This window comes from Panulirus ornatus, chromosome 63 (genome assembly GCF_036320965.1).
Source record: "Panulirus ornatus isolate Po-2019 chromosome 63, ASM3632096v1, whole genome shotgun sequence".
Lineage (NCBI taxonomy): Eukaryota > Metazoa > Arthropoda > Malacostraca > Decapoda > Palinuridae > Panulirus > Panulirus ornatus.
In genome coordinates, this window is record NC_092286.1 from 9,930,736 (window position 1) to 9,950,735 (window position 20,000).

A 20,000-nucleotide genomic window follows, 5' to 3' on the forward strand; every position below is an offset into this window, starting at 1 on the left:
GGTTTGGTGTGGGGGAAGGGGAAAAGGGGGGGATGATTCCTGAAACAATTTAGCTGGGGGGGGAGGAAGGGGTAAAAAGGGGGAAAGGGGGAGGGAGGAGAGGGGAAGAGAAACCGTTCGATCGAAACGCTGGGAAATTCTTATCATTCACCACGGCATCACCATGCTCTCTCTCTCTCTCTCTCTCTCTCTCTCTCTCTTCTCTCTCTCTCTCTCTCTCTCTCTCTCTCTCTCTCTCTCTCTCTCTCTCTCTCTCTCTCTCCATCTACTCAATCATCTCATATGACGGTCTGTCTATCTGCCTATATACCTATCTCCCTATCTATATCTATCTACCTATCTATCTATCTATATATATATATATATATATATATATATATATATATATATATATATATATATATATATACTGTACATTATCATACTTAATCTGTATATTTACCTGTCTTATCTATCTATCTATCTAGCAATCGATGTCTTACTATCTATCTATCAATACAGCTCTTAACTCATACCACCACCACCACCACACAAACCCTCCTCCTCCCTCTACCTAATCAGCCCCTACATCAATCCCCATCAATAGCGCCCCCCCCATCCCACCTCTCCCTACCCCATCACCACACACCCATCACCTCCTCCCACTACCCCATTGCTAAGGGGCCCCCATCGCTACTACCCTGCGCCGCCCCCCCCCTCCCTCCCTCCTATACTTTCCCATTACCTCCTGTCGTAATTGGCTCCCTTCTACTTACCCTATTACGTTCCTCCCTTACTCAACTGTGAGGCCTTACCCACCCATTAGCTCCTTCATCGAATCATTGGAAAGGATCACAATTTTGCGCGTGATCAAGTACATTCCTATGAGTCCACGGGGAAAATGAAACACGATAAGTTCCCAAGTGCACTTTCGTGTCATAATCACATCATCAGGGGAGATACAAGAAATATAACATTCAAAAAACATTTCATCATTCATGAATACAAAGATTTTTGTAATCTTCATGTATAAGATGTATAACTCTTTAATCTTGCAGTATTACATTTTTTTTTTCATTCTTGATGTAAATTGGTTATTCTTCATTCATAATAGATTATGCCTTTTCATTCCTGAATTAAACCGTAAACTCTTCATTCACGATGTATCACTCCTTTTCATTCATCATGTATACCGTTATATCTTCATTCACGATGTATAATGCCTCTATATTCATAATATATACCCATTACTCTATCATGTATACCGGTATCCCTTCATTCACAATGTATAATGCCTTCACATTCATCATGTATACCGGTACCTCTTCATTCACGATGTATAATGCCTCTACATTCACCATGTATACCGTTATCCCTTCATTCACGATGTATAATGCCTCTACATTCACCATGTATACCGTTATCCCTTCATTCACGATGTATAATGCCTCTACATTCATCATGTATACCGTTACCTCTTCATTCACGATGTATAATGCCTCAACATTTATCATGTATACCGTTATCCCTTCATTCACGATGTATAATGCCTCTACATTCATCATGTATATCGTTATCCCTTCATTCACGATGTATAATGCCTCAACATTCATCATGTATACCGTTATCCTTTCATTCACTATGTATAACGTCTTTTACATTCATCATGTATACCGGTACCTCATCATTCACGATGTATAACGTCTTTTCATGGGCTCAACCCGCGTACCGCAAGCACGGCCACGCCACGGACGACCCGCAGAGCAAGACTGTCACCACGCACGACACAAAATGATAACATCATTGAATACGCATCACCCACACTTGCGTATATACACGCACACACGGCGCAGCGCCCAACCCCTCCACATACACACACCACCACCCCCCTAATATGCATCACCCACACTTGCGTATATACACACACACGGCACAACGCCTAACCCATACCCACACACCACTACCCCCTAATACGCATCACCCACACTTGCGTATATACACGCACACACGGCGCAGCGCCCAACCCCCCCACATACACACACCACCACCCCCCAATACGCATCACCCACACTTGCGTATATACACGCACACGGCGCAGCGCCCCCCCCCCCCAAACACACACACCACCACCCCCCAATATGCATCACCCACACTTGCGTATATACACACACACACGGGGCAGCGCCCAACCCACACACCACCACCCCCCAAAAAATTTACGCCACTTCAAAATTCTGTAGCCACGGGCAATCACTCGGGTACTTACCGAGGCGAACGCACTGAGAGAGAGAGAGAGAGAGAGAGAGAGAGAGAGAGAGAGAGAGAGAGAGAGAGAGAGAGAGAGAGAGAGAGAGAGAATGTTTCGCTTGAGCGCTGGAAATGATGAAATAACATGAGAGAACAGAGAGGATAGAGAGAGAAATAGAGAGAGAGAGAGAGAGAGAGAGAGAGAGAGAGAGAGAGAAATGGGGTGGTTACGATGGTTGTATTAAGCTGTTACGATCCCGCTGTGGCATCTTGCTTGCTTGCTTTTTCCGTCGGCGAGGGTGTGGCACATGGGTTCGACTCCTCTTATACAACTGTGGTTGATTCTCTCTCTCTCTCTCTCTCTCTCTCTCTCTCTCTCTCTCTCTCTCTCTCTCTCTCTCTCTCTCTCTCGTTCTCTATTTCTCTCTCTATCCTCTCTGTTCTCTCATGTTATTTGATCATTTCCAGCGCTCAAGCGAAGCAGCTCTCTCTCTCTCTCTCTCTCTCTCTCTCTCTCTCTCTCTCTCTCTCTCTCTCTCTACGTCATTCATTCGCAAACATCGACCTTATGGAATGGGGTGCCAGAGGCCATTCCCCTCCCCCCCCTCTCCTCTAGCCACCAACCAATACCCGATCCCCTCCCCCCCCCCCCCCCACTTACATCACGTGCGAGGGAAGGGGTGGTTAGGAATGGTCGTTAGCCCATTATTTACTGCAGGTATCGATTAGCTGGCTAACCGGAAACAACTGTTTGGGAGGGGAGGGGGGGGAGGAGGAGGGAGGAGGAGGAGGAGGAGGAGGAGGAGGAGGAGGAGTGAGAGGAGGAGGAGGAGGAGGAGGAAAGGGGGGGAAGGAGGGGTTGGGTTCTTCTTGGGTGTGAGGGAGGGGATAGGAGGAGGGGAGTTTCCTTGTGTAGGGGGGTCAAGGAGGGGAGATAGCGGCTTGTTAAAAGATAAGAGAGGGGAGAGTGTGGAGGGTGGGGGGGGGATGGGAGGTGGGGTTTTACTGTGACTTGTGTATATAAACAAAAAAATACATGATTTCCTATGTGCTCATACGTTCTCTCTCTCTCTCTCTCTCTCTCTCTCTCTCTCTCTCTCTCTCTCTCTCTCTCTCTCTTCTCTCACTCTTCTCTCTCTCTCTCACTCTTCTCTCACTCTTCTCTCTCTCTCTCTCTCTTTATATATATATATATATATATATATATATATATATATATATATATATATATATATATATATATATATATTCTTTTTTCTTTCTTTCTTTCTTTCTTTTTCCATACTATTCGCCATTTCCCGCATTAGCAAGGTAGCGTTAAGAACAGAGGACTGGGCTGGGCCTTTGAGGGAATATCCTCACCTCATCCTTGTGTATATAAACAAAAAAATACATGATTTCCTATGTGCTCATACGTTCTCTCTCTCTCTCTCTCTCTCTCTCTCTCTCTCTCTCTCTCTCTCTCTCTCTCTCTCTCTCTCTTCTCTCACTCTTCTCTCTCTCTCTCACTCTTCTCTCACTCTTCTCTCTCTCTCTCTCTCTCTTTATATATATATATATATATATATATATATATATATATATATATATATATATATATATTCTTTTTTCTTTCTTTCTTTCTTTCTTTTTCCATACTATTCGCCATTTCCCGCATTAGCAAGGTAGCGTTAAGAACAGAGGACTGGGCTGGGCCTTTGAGGGAATATCCTCACCTGGCCCCCTTCTCTGTTCCCTCTTTTGGAAAATTAGAGAAAAAAGAATGTGTGTGTGTGTGTGTGTGTGTGTGTGTGTGTGTGTGTGTGTGTGTGTGTGTGCGTGTGTATGTGTGTGTGTGTGTGTGTGTGTGTTGTGTGTGTTGTGTGTGTGTGTGTGTGTCGCTTCGTCTCGCCCACATACACAAGCACGCTACAGGTGCCACACTTGTAGCGGTGAACGACAGGGGACGACAAGCGCTTGCCGCCGGGAATTAAGGGCATCAAAAACATAACCGGATCATGACTTGTTCTATGATGTTGGGGGTCATGATCGTCTCGCGAGGCCAGTGTGGAGGGAGGGAGGGAGGGAGGGGGTCGGGTCTGGCCGGCCGGCGATTGCTGCGCGACCGGTGACTATTCTCGAACCCCCCCTCCCGTGCACCTGAACCCCTACTACTACTGCATGACCAGGCACTTAGGTGTTTACCGGACTCCGCCGGCTTATCATGACACCCTCGGGCGAGGCCATTCGTCACGGGAGGGGAGAGAGGGAGGGTGTTTAGTACACACAGTGTCGTCGCACGTCATTATGTGATAAGAGGTGGGGTGGGGGAGGGAGGGTGGGTGCCATAACCATCTTCCCTGCTTCTGATTGTAGCGCAGCCTCGAGAGCAACCGATACACATGGAGAAAAAAAAAAAGGTCCCGGATAAACACACACACACACACACACACACACACACACACACACATGTACACACTCGTCACAAAATTACATATCAAGCAGCCAATATGACCTCTAGGCGTGGCGTAAATAAGGATCATATTACCCTATCTCCGCCTTCTCAACCCTCTCCTTACCCCCCCCCCCTCCCCCTTCCCAACCCAAAAAATCTATAAACAATGCATAGCGATAAATGAAATAAAGGTTATTTCTTTCTAAACTCGTCAAAAACAAAAGGTTAGATAAAAAAAAAATTATATAAATAATAATATCGCCCGTAAGAAGAGTAGATTAAAAGGTCGATTTTTACACCTTGAATTGTACGTCCTTTCAAGCCATAGGGGGAAGGGAAGGTGGGGGGGTGGGGGTAAGGAGAGAGAGAGAGAGAGAGAGAGAGAGAGAGAGAGAGAGAGAGAGAGAGAGAGAGAGAGAGAGAGAGAGAGAGAGATGGCCGGGTTGGTGATCAGTGTGTGGGAAAGGGATTGATTACTGTCCCTTATAATTGCGTATGATGTTACTCTCCCATACAAGTGGGAGGGAGGGAGGGAAGCCCCACACCCATCACCCCCTCCCCTCCCCTCCCCTCCCCCCGCGGCAGGACGGGGCAAGGTATGGAAGGGGGGTGATGATGAGGCAGGACGCCCCGGGGCCTCACTGGGGGAAAAATGGGTGTGGGGTGTTTACCTGTCAATTACATGTGTTGCTTAAGGGGTTAGAAGGGAAAGGGGGTGGTGGAGGAGGGGGGAGGGGGGGAATAGGGAGTCCACGTGATGGGAGGGAAGAAGGAAGGGGGTGGGGATGGAGGTGGAACGGCGAAGGGCCAAGAAAAAGAATAGGCGGAAGAGGGGATGGGTGCGAGGTGGTAATGGGAAGGAAGTGATGGGGGTTGGGATGGAAGAGGAGGAGAGGAAGAAGGGCAGGTAGATAGTGAGGGAAGGGGGAGGGAGGGGAGGGGGGGTTTAAAGGTTTAAGAAGTACAGAGAAAGAGAGAGAGAGAGAGAGAGAGAGAGAGAGAGAGAGCAAAAAAAAAAGAAGCACAAACCATCAGACATTTCGCAAAAACAAGACAAAAAAAAAAACACAAAAAAAAGAATCAATTAAACATATTGGTTGTAAAAAACAAAAAAAAAATTCCCCTACCCCTTTCCCATCCCTCTCTCCCCCTTCCTATTCTCTCTCTCTCTCTCTCTCTCTCTCTCTCTCTCTCTCTCTCTCTCTCTCTCTCTCTCTCTCTCACTCTCTCTCTCCATCACAACACTGGCCAGTTGAGGATCAATGCGGTGAAAAGATTCCATTAATGGCGGGATTATTAACCCCTCCCCCTCTCTCCCTACCCCCCCACACACACACAAATACATATATACATATATATATCACTCTCAGCTCGGGCTGGGGGGGGGAGGGGAGGGGAGGGGAGGGGGGGCGTTTTTGTCCGCTCATCCACGGGTGGGGGAGGGGAGGGTGGGGGAGGGGAGGGGATTTAAACGCCCATCTGCGGTCAACAGCTGGTGGGCTGACGCTGACCACAACAGGTTGATGGAACACGAGCACCGGTTATTACGATCCCCCCCCCCCCTCGCGCTCGTGCAACGCACGCGCGTTAACGAAGTGGTCATGAAGAGGTCATGCGTACCGTATTTAACAAAGCCCGTGTTAAATATCAAAGGGATAAAAAGTTAACTAGAAAACATCATATATATATATATATATATATATATATATATATATATATATATATATATATATATATATATTCCTATGAGTCCACGGGGAAAATGATATACGATAAGTTCCCAAGTGCACTTTCGTGTAATAATCATATCATCAGGGGAGACACAAGAGAGAAATAAAAATCAGTTGATATACATCGAAGAGACGAAGCTAGGACGCCATTTGCTAAACATATATATATTTATATATATATATATATATATATATATATATATATATATATATATATATATACTGGATTCTGAAAGTATATTCAACAGGATGTTAAATTCAACACTGCTGGAATGAGGAGTTAACAGTGGAAGATCATCATGACATTTTAACACAAAAGGGTTGAATTCACAAAGAGGCTAATTTAACAACAACGGGCAATAATGAACCAAGCCACACGCGTCACAACACCGATGAACAGAGCAATAACAGCCACAGAACAACATAACACCACACTTTTAACACAGTTTTTAACACGGCAGGCTCATGTTAAATACGGCCGAACACGACCCCGTGATAATAATCTTTTCACAGTGTGGAAGCGAGAAATTAACATGGACAGCATTATGAGAACGTAGGAGTTAACATGTTAAAAGAGAAAAATGGTTGTTACTTCCCCCCCTCCCCCCTAAGTATTTAACAATGTTAGCAGTGTAATGTTAGCAGATTACCTTTGACTTAGCGTCTCTAAGCGTCCCCTTTTAATCAATACAACCTCTCTCTCTCTCTCTCTCTCTCTCTCTCTCTCTCTCTCTCTCTCTCTCTCTCTCTCTCTCCTTGGGGGCCGCCCCTCCCCCCCCCCACACACGCACACACCCATCCGAAGGGAAAGGGTAGGGTAAGGCGGAGGGGGGGGGGGGAGAAGGGGAGGGATCGGTAATGGGAAGACACAGGTTAATTGGCAGTGAGGTCACCACACGGTTAATTATTGACCACAATTGACCAGCCGCGTCTGTAAGTGGTATTGACCCCCGCAGGTGCGCGGGCGCGTGCGCGTGCATATGTGTGTGTGTGTGTGTGTGTGTGTCACCAATCGCCTCCACATCTACCCCCTCTACGTTCCCCTCCCCTGCCATAACTGGGTGGGGGAGGAATGTGATGGGGGTATTGGTGGTGAGCGGTGGGGTTGGAGGTGGGTGGGGGGTAGACACGTACTGAGGGGGAGAGAGGTCAGAGTGGGTGGGGGGGTTAATAGGTTAATGGGTTTTAGTAATGGGGTGAGGACACACACACACACACACACACACACACACACACACACACACACACACAGGTACCATAAGGGTTAATAGGTTAATAGGTTTTGTGGGGGGGACGGGTACTGTGGGGGGTTAATAGGTTAATGGGTTTTCGTAATGGGGGAACAGGCACTGTGGGGGGTAATATGTTAATGGGTTTTGTGGAGGAACACAGGTAAAATACAGGTGTTGTGGATGCTTCCCCCCCCCCCCCCTTTTTTTCGTAATGGGGACAGGTATTGGTGGTGGTGGTGGTGTGGAAATCCTCTCCTCCCGTTTTCTAATTTTCCAAAATAAAGGAACAGAGAGCGGGGCCAAGTGAGGATATTTCCTTTCTAAGGCTCAGTCCTCTGTTCTCAACGCTACCTCGCACATGTGGGAAATGGCGACTATGGATGAAAAGGGGACGATCGCGTCCCGTTGGTTGGGTGGTTTGGCTTAATGGCTAAAAGCCTATCTATCAACTACCAGGGAGGAGGGGGGGGAGGGGGTCGTTACGATCGTCACAACGCCAGGACAACTTAACCACTTCAGAGGAACTGATTAGAACTTAAAAACAGCGGGGTGGAAGGGGGAAAACGTGACGTCACGGAGGCCTCAGTGCAAATCGGCCAATTACGGGCGAGGATCCGGAAAGCGTTGGGCCACTTCCCGCTCGATCATTGGTGGAGGATGGGAGTGACGTCAGAGTTATGGGGGGGGGGAGAAAAAAGCTGCCAGACATCGTAAAATTATTGCATGAATAATATAAATGTTTCCTTGTTTACAAGTAAATGTCAGTAGAGCTTATTATTGGATGTTTAATATTCTCCCAATTTTTATGTTACCATTGTAGTCTTAATGAGAGTAAAAGTTAATAACATGTAAATGATACTGCCGCAATTTCACCCTCTTCCGGCCATAAGGTTTTATTTGTAAATAATTTACATTTAAACGTTAAAGTCTCGCTATTATTTTTTTCCTTTCTTTTTTTTTTGGCAGCAAACGTCTTCCCAAATTAGTCTTGCAGAGTAATGATACAAACATACGAAGATAAATCCCGCATACCTACAAATACACACACACACACACACACACTGTGTACACACAAACATGGACACAAACATATACACACAGACCAGCGGTATGAACAGGAAGGTCTAAGAGTCAAACAAGTAATAATAACACATGATTCGGTATTTACGACCATACAGACGCTGGTGGTATGTATTACAGTATGTCTCTTACTAGCGAAATGAGAACGAATCAAATTCTGGGTTTAAATAATATTCTGTAGTTTAACCTCATGGGTACGACCCTTGATCACAACGGTACGACCACTTGAGCACGACGGTACGACCCTGGATCACGACGGTATGATCCTAGAGAACGACGGTACGACCCGAGAGAACGACGGAACGACCCTTGAGCACGACGGTACGACCCTTGAGCACGACGGTATACGACCCTTGATCACGACGGTATACGACCCTTGATCACGACGGTGCGACCCTTGATCACAACGGGCACGACCTTGAACACGATGTTACGACCCTTGAGCACGACGGTTACGACCCTTGAGCACGACGGTATACGACCCTTGAGCACGACGATATACGACCCTTGAGCACGACGGTATACGACCCTTGAGCACGACGGTATACGACCCTTGAGCACGACGGTTACGACCCTTGAGCACTACGGTATACGACCACTTGATCACGACGGTATACGACCCTTGATCACAACGGGCACGACCCTTGGGTATTGTGGTCCCAGGTCAGGTCAAAGATGAACGCCATCATTCCCCCCCTCCTACTACCCCCCTCCCCCCTAAGGGTCGTACCGTCACACTCACGAGGGGTACAGGGTAATCAATTTCATTCTTCAGCCGTGGGTGATTAGCCCAATTAACTAGGGAGCGCCTTATAAATTAACCACCAGTTTATCAGCCCTCAATTACTGATTATCCAGCCCATTAACCCGGCGTAATGCAACTCGACACAGTTATATATATATTTTTTCCCCTTTTAATTTGAGGGCTGTGGCTTCTCCTGCTGGCGTGTGTGTGTGTGTGTGTGAGAGAGAGAGAGAGAGAGAGAGAGAGAGAGAGAGAGAGAGAGAGAGAGAGAGAGAGAGAGAGAGAGAGAGAGAGAGAGAGTCCATGAAAGGAGCTCACACCACAAATATAATCCCCCCATATCTAAAAATACCACCAGAAAGGTAATATATATATATATATATATATATCCCTGGGGATAGGGGAGAAAGAATACTTCCCACGTATTCCCTGCGTGTCGTAGAAGGCGACTAAAAGGGGAGGGAGCGGGGGGCTGGAAATCCTCCCCTCTCTTTTTTTTTTTAATTTTCCAAAAGAAGGAACAGAGAATTGGGCCAGGTGAGGGTATTCCCTCAAGGCCCAGTCCTCTGTTCTTAACGCTACCTCGCTAATGCGGGAAATGGCGAATAGTTTGAAAGAAAGATATATATATATATATATATATATATATATATATATATATATATATATATATATATATACACGACGCTAATTCTTCAAAGCTAAAGCTGTCTATAGGCATTTCGTGCAATATGAACCCCCAGTGGACAGAGCAGATAAACTTGGAACAGCGAGACAGGTACACACACACACACAATCCTTTTATTCCATGACTTTAAAAGGCACAAGGTTATTAATATGACGAAATCCTATCTGTATAAGGTAACTGGGCAAAGCTAAATGACCACCTGACATCGAGAGATATACACGATAAGGCTATCTTGCCGTCTCTATATCTAATTTGCATATATTCACTTCATTTGCATTTATTTTTCTCTCTATTCCATCCCCTCAATATACACTTGATCATTATCATCATTAAAGTGTATCCCATTTCGATCAGTTTTTTAACACCTGTTCTTCAGCCATGAAGACCTGTGTTCTTTATCTTAACTTCCTTATTTTCTGATGACCAATTTACCAATGAAATTTCAATAAGAATCTTGCATCATTCATTTATCTCTAATCACTATTACTGTCATCATCTTTATCGTCTGTAGTGAAGAATCAAATCTCATTCATGACCTTTAGGATAGACAAAGAAAAAGTTTGTAATTTCGTATAACTGCAGTGAACAACCGTATTACGTGTCCATCATCATCATACAGCAAAAGCATTTCGAATATCATTTATATTTATCTTTATCTTTGCCCCTTATCATCTCCTTCGGTAACGGACACTGGGTCCCCCTCCTTCTTCTTCTTCTTCCTCGGACGTCTAGAAAGAACTATACGCGACACCTTCTCTTAACACTATTTTGCCCTCCTTCACAAGAAGGGAGATACCCTACACCCCATTTTCTTCCTCTTCTTCAAGATAAAGGGAGGGGGGATAAAGCTTCACTCCTACTACCGCCCCCCGTTTTCTTCCCCTCCTTCAGGGTAAAGGGAGGGAACCTTCACTTCCTTTTTCTTCCGCCTGCTTGAGTAAGAGAGAGCATAGTCTCCCCTCCATTTTCTTTCCTTCCTTGTGGACAAGTGAACCACCCCTCCCTCGTTTTCTTCCCCCTCATTCTGGGACAGAGATCCTCCACCACTTCAGGAAAGCGGGAGAGTCAGCCGACTTCTATCTATTCCATCTGCTTTGAGGAAAATCAACCAACCTATCCTTTTTTTCTTTTTATTTTCCTGTCAACGGAAAAGGAAAAAAAAGTTACCGTTTCCCTTTTTCTTTTCCCCTCTCGAGAAAGGGGAAACCCCCCACACTGCCCTTTCCTTCAACGCTGCAAAAGCTAGGGGAAAGAAAGTCCCCCCCTCCCCTTACTTTCCCTTTTCTTCGTGAATGAGGCAGTTCTCATCTTCCTTTCGTCCCTATCACCACCACCACCATCACCAAACGTGTCCATCCCCTCCCCGCATCATCATCATCTTCTCCCATCCCACAACCTTCCCCATTACCCCAACATCACCATCAATGCACACTCTCTTCTTCCCCCCCGAACAGTAGACAACCTCCGAACCTCTTCACCATCATCAACACCATCTCCACCTCCTCCTCCTCCTCCTCCTCCTCCTCCTCTACGGAGGATAACTTCACCATCCCCCTCCTCCTCCTCCTTCACCATCCCCTCCTCCCTCCTCCTCCTCCTCCTCCTCCTCCTCCACCGCCACAAGCCACAATCATAGCACTATCTTCTTCCCCCCTACAGGAAAGAGCTTCAACCTGTCCATTATCATAAGCACAGCGCCCCTGCAAATGACAACGCTGACGAAAGCCATCAAGGTGACAGTGGACGGCCCACGCGAACCCAGGAACAAGTCACGTGAGTGGATTGTTGGTAGGTGGATGTGTGGATGGACAAGGCTCAAGGTGGATGCCTCTCCACAGTCGGGTGTGTGGATGAGGAGGGTGGGTGGGTGGGTGGGGAAGGGGAGGAAGGGGTATGTTTGTGTGTGTGTGTGTGTGTGTGTGTGTGTGTGTATGTGTGTGTGTGTGTGTGTGTGTGTGGTAACCACCAGTCATCTACCAGGCCTATGGGATCACACATACGTACTGCTCTTAAATTGTCTGTAGTTATGTCTACCACAGGCCTGGTAGATGAATGTAGCCATATATAAGACGTATCTTTAGGCAGTTATATTATCCCAATTGGTTGGCGAAACAAAGTTCACTGGAAAGCTAGGAAGACATTTTAACCTTCTTGTTAACAAAAACGTGACAAATAAGGATAAGTCTAAATGTTTAGCGTTGCCCTAATTTCCCAACTAAGCTAATCTAAGAAAAGTTATAAAAAAAACAGTGCTCGTAATGTTGCTTTCCAGTACAATAACACCATAAGCAAGACCTTAATGAACATCAGGCCAAATCATACAATTGGGAGTGTTAGGTCGTCAAATGCAAGGCATGTAAATCCATCTATGCAGACCAGACTTGTAAGACAGTAACGGTGAGGTGTTATTGGCACGGTCACTCAGTACGCAGGGATGACCACAAAAAAAGATGCGATCGCTAAACATTGTCATGAAAATGATCACCTCCATACATACATCTTGGAAAATCCCGTTATTTTAAACTCCTCCGCTGAATATATGCTAAAGGCAAATGTCATTGAATCCGTCTTAATTGGCTAATACTAAGAACTTTACCTTGTCACACCAGGCAATTTCAAAGCCCATCCTTATGAGAGAATTGACAAAACACGAAAACATAAAAAAAAAAAAATTTCATGACACACACACACACACACACACAGAGCTTCCCAGGTCAACCCCCCTCCACGTGACCCCCCCCCCCTTTAATCACTCTCCCTCACAACAGTTACGACCAGACGAAGCGGACAGCCAGTGCTGGGCCTAGACTGATTGGTGTTGGACGGCGGGAACCAAGTGTGATGTTGGGATTGAAATAACTTTGTTAAGTGGCGGGACTTGATGATGATGTGATGACGGATCGTCTCCACAAAACATATCGTGACACATGGATCAAAAACTTACTAGTTGAATATAATTGTAATGAACTACTGAAGTGCGATTTCACCCTTCATCTATATATATATATATATATATATATATATATATATATATATATATATATATATATATATATATATATATATCACATAATGCCCTCCAACAGCAAGGATTCGAACCAGGACCGAGTAAAACCTGGAAACACTTCCAGAAACTAAAACACACACACACACACACAGACACACACACACACCAATTTCTTCCGTTCCTTTGGCCCAAAATTTTAAATATTTCCATGAGAAAAAAAAGGAATATACAAAATATACATATATGTATACAGAAAACGTTGATCATGGCCACAACAAAATACTCCCGTTCAGAGACACCCCCCCCCCTCCTAGCCAACCTAACCTCCCCCCCACCTTAGCAAGTTGAAGTAGGCTAACCCGCCACAGTGCCGTGGTTTTTTTTTTTTTACCTGTCGTGACGTCATCGTCGTCTGCCCTCGTCCACCCCCACCCACCCCTCTTCCCCCCCCCTCCCCTCCCCCCCTCCAGTACGGAACAATTAAAGTCAGAGCCAGGCACATGTCTGCATGACGCGACCCATCAATTGGCCGCGCCAAAACGTGCGTCCGCTTCTGCGAAGGACGACCCGTCACCCTGTGTGTGTGTGTGTGTGTGTGTGTGTGTGTGTGTGTGTGTGTGTGTAGGGGGAAGGGGTGTGTATGTGTGGGAAGCATGTAGTGTGTGTGTGTGTGTGTGTGTGTGTGTGTAGCTGTATGTTTTTGTGTGTGTGTGTCTGTGCATCATATATATATATATATATATATATATATATATATATATATATATATATATATATATATATATATATATATACATATATATAGGAATATATGAATATGTATGGCTGTTTGATATAGTTAAGTCCAAATATATTAAAGATATAATTGCAATATACTGAAATATAGTCACACTCTCTACCTCTATCTCTCTCCAACCTCCATCACGACCTACGCCACAGCACAGCCACAACACCTTCACCATCATTCCCCCATCACCATCATTCCCCCATCACCATCATTCCCCCATCACCATCATCACATGCCCATCACCATCATCACACCCCCATCACCAATCATCACCACCAACACCACCGATCATCACCACTGCTCACCATCACCATCACCACCACCACCCCTCACCACCAATCACCATCACCATCGCCACCAATCATCACCACCACTCACCATCACCACCACCACCCCTCACCATCAATCACCACCACCATCACCATCCCATCTCACACCATCACTCCCCATCCACTCTTCACTACCATCACCACAACTCCCCTTTGTGTCGACCCCTCTCTCACCCATCTCTCACCCCTCACTCACCCCTCTCACCTCGTGCACGACTGACGCCCCTCACTCCCACAGGTCACCCTGGGTGGGGCTTTCCCCTGGGCTACCACCCGTGGCTGGACTCGCACCTCTCAGCCCTGGGCTACAACCTGGGCCTGACCGCCTTCAACCCGCTGGCCCACACCAAGGCCCTCGAACTGGCCAGAGGTGAGTCTAGCCTCCCCTCCTGTATGATAACAACCCACATGTGCCCCAGGTGGGTACTGGCACGCCGGACGTGTGTGTGTGTGTGTGTGTGTGTGTGTGTGTGTGTTGGTAGCGTGACCAAGTCTAATTCCTGGGGGTATATATATATATATATATATATATATATATATATATATATATATATATATATATATATATATATATATATATATTCCCCCCCCCCCCATCACGTCCCCTCCTTCTTCACCTCTACCACGTGATGCAGGTGGCAGATCTGAACAGCCTGGGGCAACAGGGGTTAACCCCACGTGACCAGCGAGGGAGGGGGGGGGATGGATGAATGACCCCCCCGCCCCCCCTGGTAATTATCACCCCTGACCACCAGATGTTAACCTCAGCTAATGATGTGATTAACTCTTATTTCTTCTTTTTTTTTCAGGAAATAATGTAATCATGTAATTAATGTAATCATCGTTACCCTTTGACGCAGCCCCGTCACATTAAACGTCGTTAATTAATTACATTTGCCTACTGTGAACTTGTGTAATAATAATAATGATAATAATAATCAAAATAATAATAATAATAATAATAATAATAATAATAATAAAACAATAATAATAATATGGAATTGTAATTATAATGATAGGAATAGTACTTAAGAATAATACAATGATAATAATGATAATTCAAAATAATAATAATAATAATAATAATAATAATAATAACTGTAGAGATAATAGCAATAATGATAGTATAGCATTAAGGAAAATCATTGCGATGGACGCCCCCTAACTATCCACAGTTTAGTGGAAGGGACGGACCCATCTCTCTCTCTCTCTCTCTCTCTCTCTCTCTCTCTCTCTCTCTCTCTCTCTCTCTCTCTCTCTCTCTCTCTCTCTCTCTACCTCTCCCTCTCTCCCCCACAGTGGGCGGGAACGGCTGGCTGGACGCATGGCGAGGCGCATCCGGCCTGGTGGGCGGGCTGGGGATGGGCGTGGGCGGGACCCCTCTGCCAGGCTCCGCCCTCAGCAGTCTCTCCGCCCATTCCTTGCCTTCGCTCCCCGCCCACAACCCCGCCCACAGCCACGCCCTGGCCAGCATCACCAACTCGGAGAACACGAGACCGCTGCTAACTGGTGAGTGGAACTTAAAAGAAAATAATTTTTTTTTCTTTATTTAACGGACTTTCCTAAGTGTCTTTCCCCATTTTTAAGGGATGTGGTCGTCTTACCCTTTTTAAGGGATGTGGTCGTCTTACCCCTTTTTAAGGGATGTGGTCGTCTTTCCCCTTTTTAAGGGATGTGGTCGTCTTACCCTTTTTAAGGGATGTGGTCGTCTTACCCTTTTTAAGGGATGTGGTCGCCTTTCCCCTTTTTTAAGGGATGTGGTCGTCTTTCCCCTTTTTAAGGGATGTGGTCGTCTTCCCCTTTTTAAGGGATGTGGTCGTCTTCCCCCTTTTTAAGGGATGTGGTCGTCTTCCCCCTTTTTAAGGGATGTGGTCGTCTTTCCCCTTTTTAAGGGATGTGGTCGTCTTTCCCCTTTTTAGGGATGTGTTCGCCTTCCCCTTTTTAAGGGATGTGGTCGTCTTTCCCCTTTTTAAGGGATGTGGTCTTTCCCCTTGTTAAGGGACGTGGTCGTCTTCCCCTTTTTAAAGGATGTGGTCGCCTTCCCCTTTTTAAGGGATGTGGTCGCCTTCCCCTTTTTAAGGGATGTGGTCGTCTTTCCCCTTTTTAAGGGATGCAGTCGTCTTTCCCCTTTTAAGGGATGTGGTCATCCTTCCCCTTTTTAAGGGATGTGGTCGTCTTTACCCTTTTTAAGGGATGTGGTCGTCTTTAACCTTTTTAAGGGATGTGGTCGTCTTTACCCTTTTAAGGGATGTGGTCGGCTTTCTCCTTTTTAAGGGATGTGGTCGTCTTTCCCCTTTTTAAGGGATGCAGTCGTCTTTCCCCTTTTAAGGGATGTGGTCGTCCTTCCCCTTTTTAAGGGATGTGGTCGTCTTTCCCCTTTTTAAGGGATGTGGTCGTCTTTAACCTTTTTAAGGGATGTGGTCGTCTTTCCCCTTTTTAAGGGATGTGGTCGTCTTTCTCCTTTTTAAGGGATGTGGTCGTCTTTCCCCTTTTTAAGGGATGTGTCCGGTCGACCACATTCAGTCCCTCCTCGTCTGAGCTTGTTACCCTGAGGTGGTCGTTAGCAGTGTTGTTCTCCCCCTGATCACCGTAGTTCCGCGGGGCTTCTTCTTATCGATCTTATCAGATGAGCGAGGTAGTTACGACCCGCAGACACCCGACGGGTCACGACCCAGACCCTCGGGTCACGACCTCGACCCTCGGGACACGACCCCGACCCTTGGGACACGACCCCGACCCCCCGGGACACGACCCCGACCCCCCGGGACACGACCAGGACCCTTGGGTCACGACCCCGACCCTAGGGTCACGACCCCGACCCTCGGGTATCATTCATGACGACAGGAGTTCACGACCTGACCCTCTAAGCTAAGGTCAAGTCGGGTCGACAGACCGAGTCATCACGACCCTTTCCAGGTCGTACCTACCCTTGGTGACCAAGGGTCGTCCTCTTGTGCCTGATAAGGTTGGAGGTTGGAACTAACTGGCTCTAACAACTCCCCCCCCCCCCCAAATCGCCCTCTCCCCCTTGAAAGGAGGAGGGGGAGGGGGGGCTTGATACATAACCCCCCCTCTCTCAATTTACCCCTTAACAACCAACCCCCCTCCCCCCCCCCATCTAAGTAAAAACCCCCCCTTAAACTACCCCTCTTCCTTTTTTTTTTTTTTTCAAACAACGTAACCTTTCCTTCGGGTAAAACAATGAATATGAAAACACACAAAATGCATGTTAAAAAAAAAAGTTATATATATATATATATATATATATATATATATATATATATATATATATATATATATATATATATATATATATATATTCCTTTGTTCTCACTGATGCCAATTTGAAGCATGCGATTTCGTTTTTTTCCATGTTTTCTTTTATTTCCTTTTTTTTCTTTCTTTTTTGGTAGTGAAGAAAAAGGTATTTTTCAGACCGTTGACAAACATCATTGTAGTCGTCATTTATCCACAGCGTAAAAAAAAAGGCCAGCAAGGCTGTCTTGCCCTTTTTATCTTATGTGCTTGTATAAGAGGACATTTACACTGTACTGTCGTATATATATATATATATATATATATATATATATATATATATATATATATATATATATATATATATATATATATATATATATTCCTATGAGTCCACGGGGAAAATGAAACACGAAAAGTTCCCAAGTGCACTTTCGTTTAATAATCACATCATCAGGGGGGAGACAAGAGAGGAATATAACAGTCAGTTGATATACAACGAAGAGACGAAGCTAGGACGCCATTTGGTAAACATGTGATTGTCCAAAACATGCAACGAGCGTTCATAAACTTATCATTTTACAAATCTTATCAACAATAAAGTTATCTAATTTGTACAGACCATCACTAATATTAAGATTATAATTCTTTGTGTATTTAATAATAGAAGATTCAATGATATTTCTCTTGGTAATAGAGTTAGAGTTAACAACTGAGATGGCATTACTCCAGTCAATACAATGATCATAGTTTTTAACGTGATTAAACAAGGCATTTGATTCTTGTCCTGTTCTTATACTATATTTATGTTGCTTAAGTCTAACAGAAAGATCCTTACCAGTCTGACCAACAAGAATCAAATGCCTTGTTTAATCACGTTAAAAACTATGATCATTGTATTGACTGGAGTAATGCCATCTCAGTTGTTAACTCTAACTCTATCACCAAGAGAAATATCATTGAATCTTCTATTATCAAATACACAGAGAATCGTAATCTTAATATTAGTGATGGTCTATACAAATCAGATAACTTCATTGTTGATAAGATTTGTAAAATGATAAGTTTATGAACGCTCGTTGTAGGTTTTGGACAATCGCATGTTTACCAAATGGCGTCCTAGCTACGTCTCTTCGATGTATATCAACTGACTGTTATATTTCTCTCTTGTGTCTCCCCTGATGATGTGATTATTACACGAAAGCGCACATGGGAATTTATCGTGTATCATTTTCTCTGTGGACTCATACGAATATCTCGATCACGCGCAAAATTGTGATCCTTTCCAACATTATATATACCTATATCTATATCTATGTTTCTAACTTCTTCCCAACTTGACAGAAAGCCTCGAGATGATAACCCTAATAATCCGATGGTATTTAAGCTTATTTCTGTAAGTAGATATAGCTAACTACAGGCATTGTTACCCTCCTCGTTAGCAGTTGTTAGCCACGTAGTTAAGAGGTGGGACGTCACCCTAATTGTTAGTAGCTGTTAGCCACGTTGTTAGAGGGGGTGTTACCCTACTTGTTAGTAGTTGTTAGTCAAGTAGTTAAGAGGGGGGATGTTACCCCCCCTCCCCCTCCCCCACCATCCCCCTCGTCACTTCTCGCCAGTCCGGCTGTGGCCGGGGCTGGCAGGTGCCGCGGGGGGGCGTGCGCGTGGGGCGGCGGGGGCGCGTAGCGTCGCCTGGACTTACGATCTAAAGTCTTGTCTTCTCCTTCAGGCGAGTCGCGGTGTCTGCGGTGCCGAGGATGCGAGTCGGGCGGGCCGTGCAACGCCCTCATCCACCACGCCTCCTCCCACACCACCCCGGGATCTCCCTCGCCCTCCCCCACCGCTGTCTCCTCCTCCACCACCCCCACCAACAGCACCAGCAGCACCAACAGCGGTGGCGGTGGCGGTATTGCTGGAGGAGGAGGAGGAGGAGGGGGCGCAGCCGGGGGCGGCGCGAACACCACCACGAACAACCACAACAACCACAACAACAACAACAACAACAACAACAGTAGCAGCAGTAGTAGCAGCAGCAGCAGTAGCGGTAGCATCCGGCCGCCACCCTTGGCTCCGCTGGGAGGCCTGAGCGCCTTCTCCATCCCGCGGTCACTCGGGGGCGCCGCCAAAACCAGCTTCCCGTCCCGCGAGTCGTCCTTCCAGCCCGTCAAACCTTCCAGCGACCGCAGCCCGGAGATCAAGGTCTGGAGACCTTACTGAGAACAAACCTCCAAGCAGACGTTGCCCAGGATCTTCGGTCTGGAACCTGGACTTCCAGAGGGCGTCGCTTGGAGGTCACGGCTCTGGAGGCCGCCCTGTTCAAACTTGACCCGCCAACGGGAAGGAACGTTCATGGAAAAGCCTTAGGGAAGTGTGCGGGGGAAGGGAAAGGGGTAAAAAATGAGAGAGGTCAGTGTGTGTGTTGAGACAGAAAACCACAACACCCGCTCACTCCACCTTCTCTCTTTTTCCTTTTTTTTTTTTTTTACA

At 45.9% G+C, this 20,000-nt stretch overlaps 1 protein-coding gene across 2 annotated transcripts in view; it reads left to right on the forward strand.

Annotated features, from left to right (window-relative positions):
• LOC139746059 (uncharacterized) overlaps nucleotides 1-20,000 on the forward strand; it is a 56,840-nt gene that overhangs the window by 35,434 nt on the left and 1,406 nt on the right. The window contains exons 2-5 of one of the 2 annotated variants that reach the window (XM_071656894.1): nucleotides 11,795-11,908; nucleotides 14,497-14,628; nucleotides 15,558-15,767; nucleotides 19,243-20,000. The exon at nucleotides 19,243-20,000 is cut by the window's right edge and continues 1,406 nt beyond it. In XM_071656894.1, coding sequence (XP_071512995.1) covers nucleotides 11,795-11,908; nucleotides 14,497-14,628; nucleotides 15,558-15,767; nucleotides 19,243-19,730 — 944 coding nt within the window. In that variant the 3' untranslated portion in view covers nucleotides 19,731-20,000. Of the gene's footprint in view, nucleotides 1-11,794; nucleotides 11,924-14,496; nucleotides 14,629-15,557; nucleotides 15,768-19,242 lie in introns of both variants that reach the window. The other variant, XM_071656892.1, reaches the window with a different exon arrangement.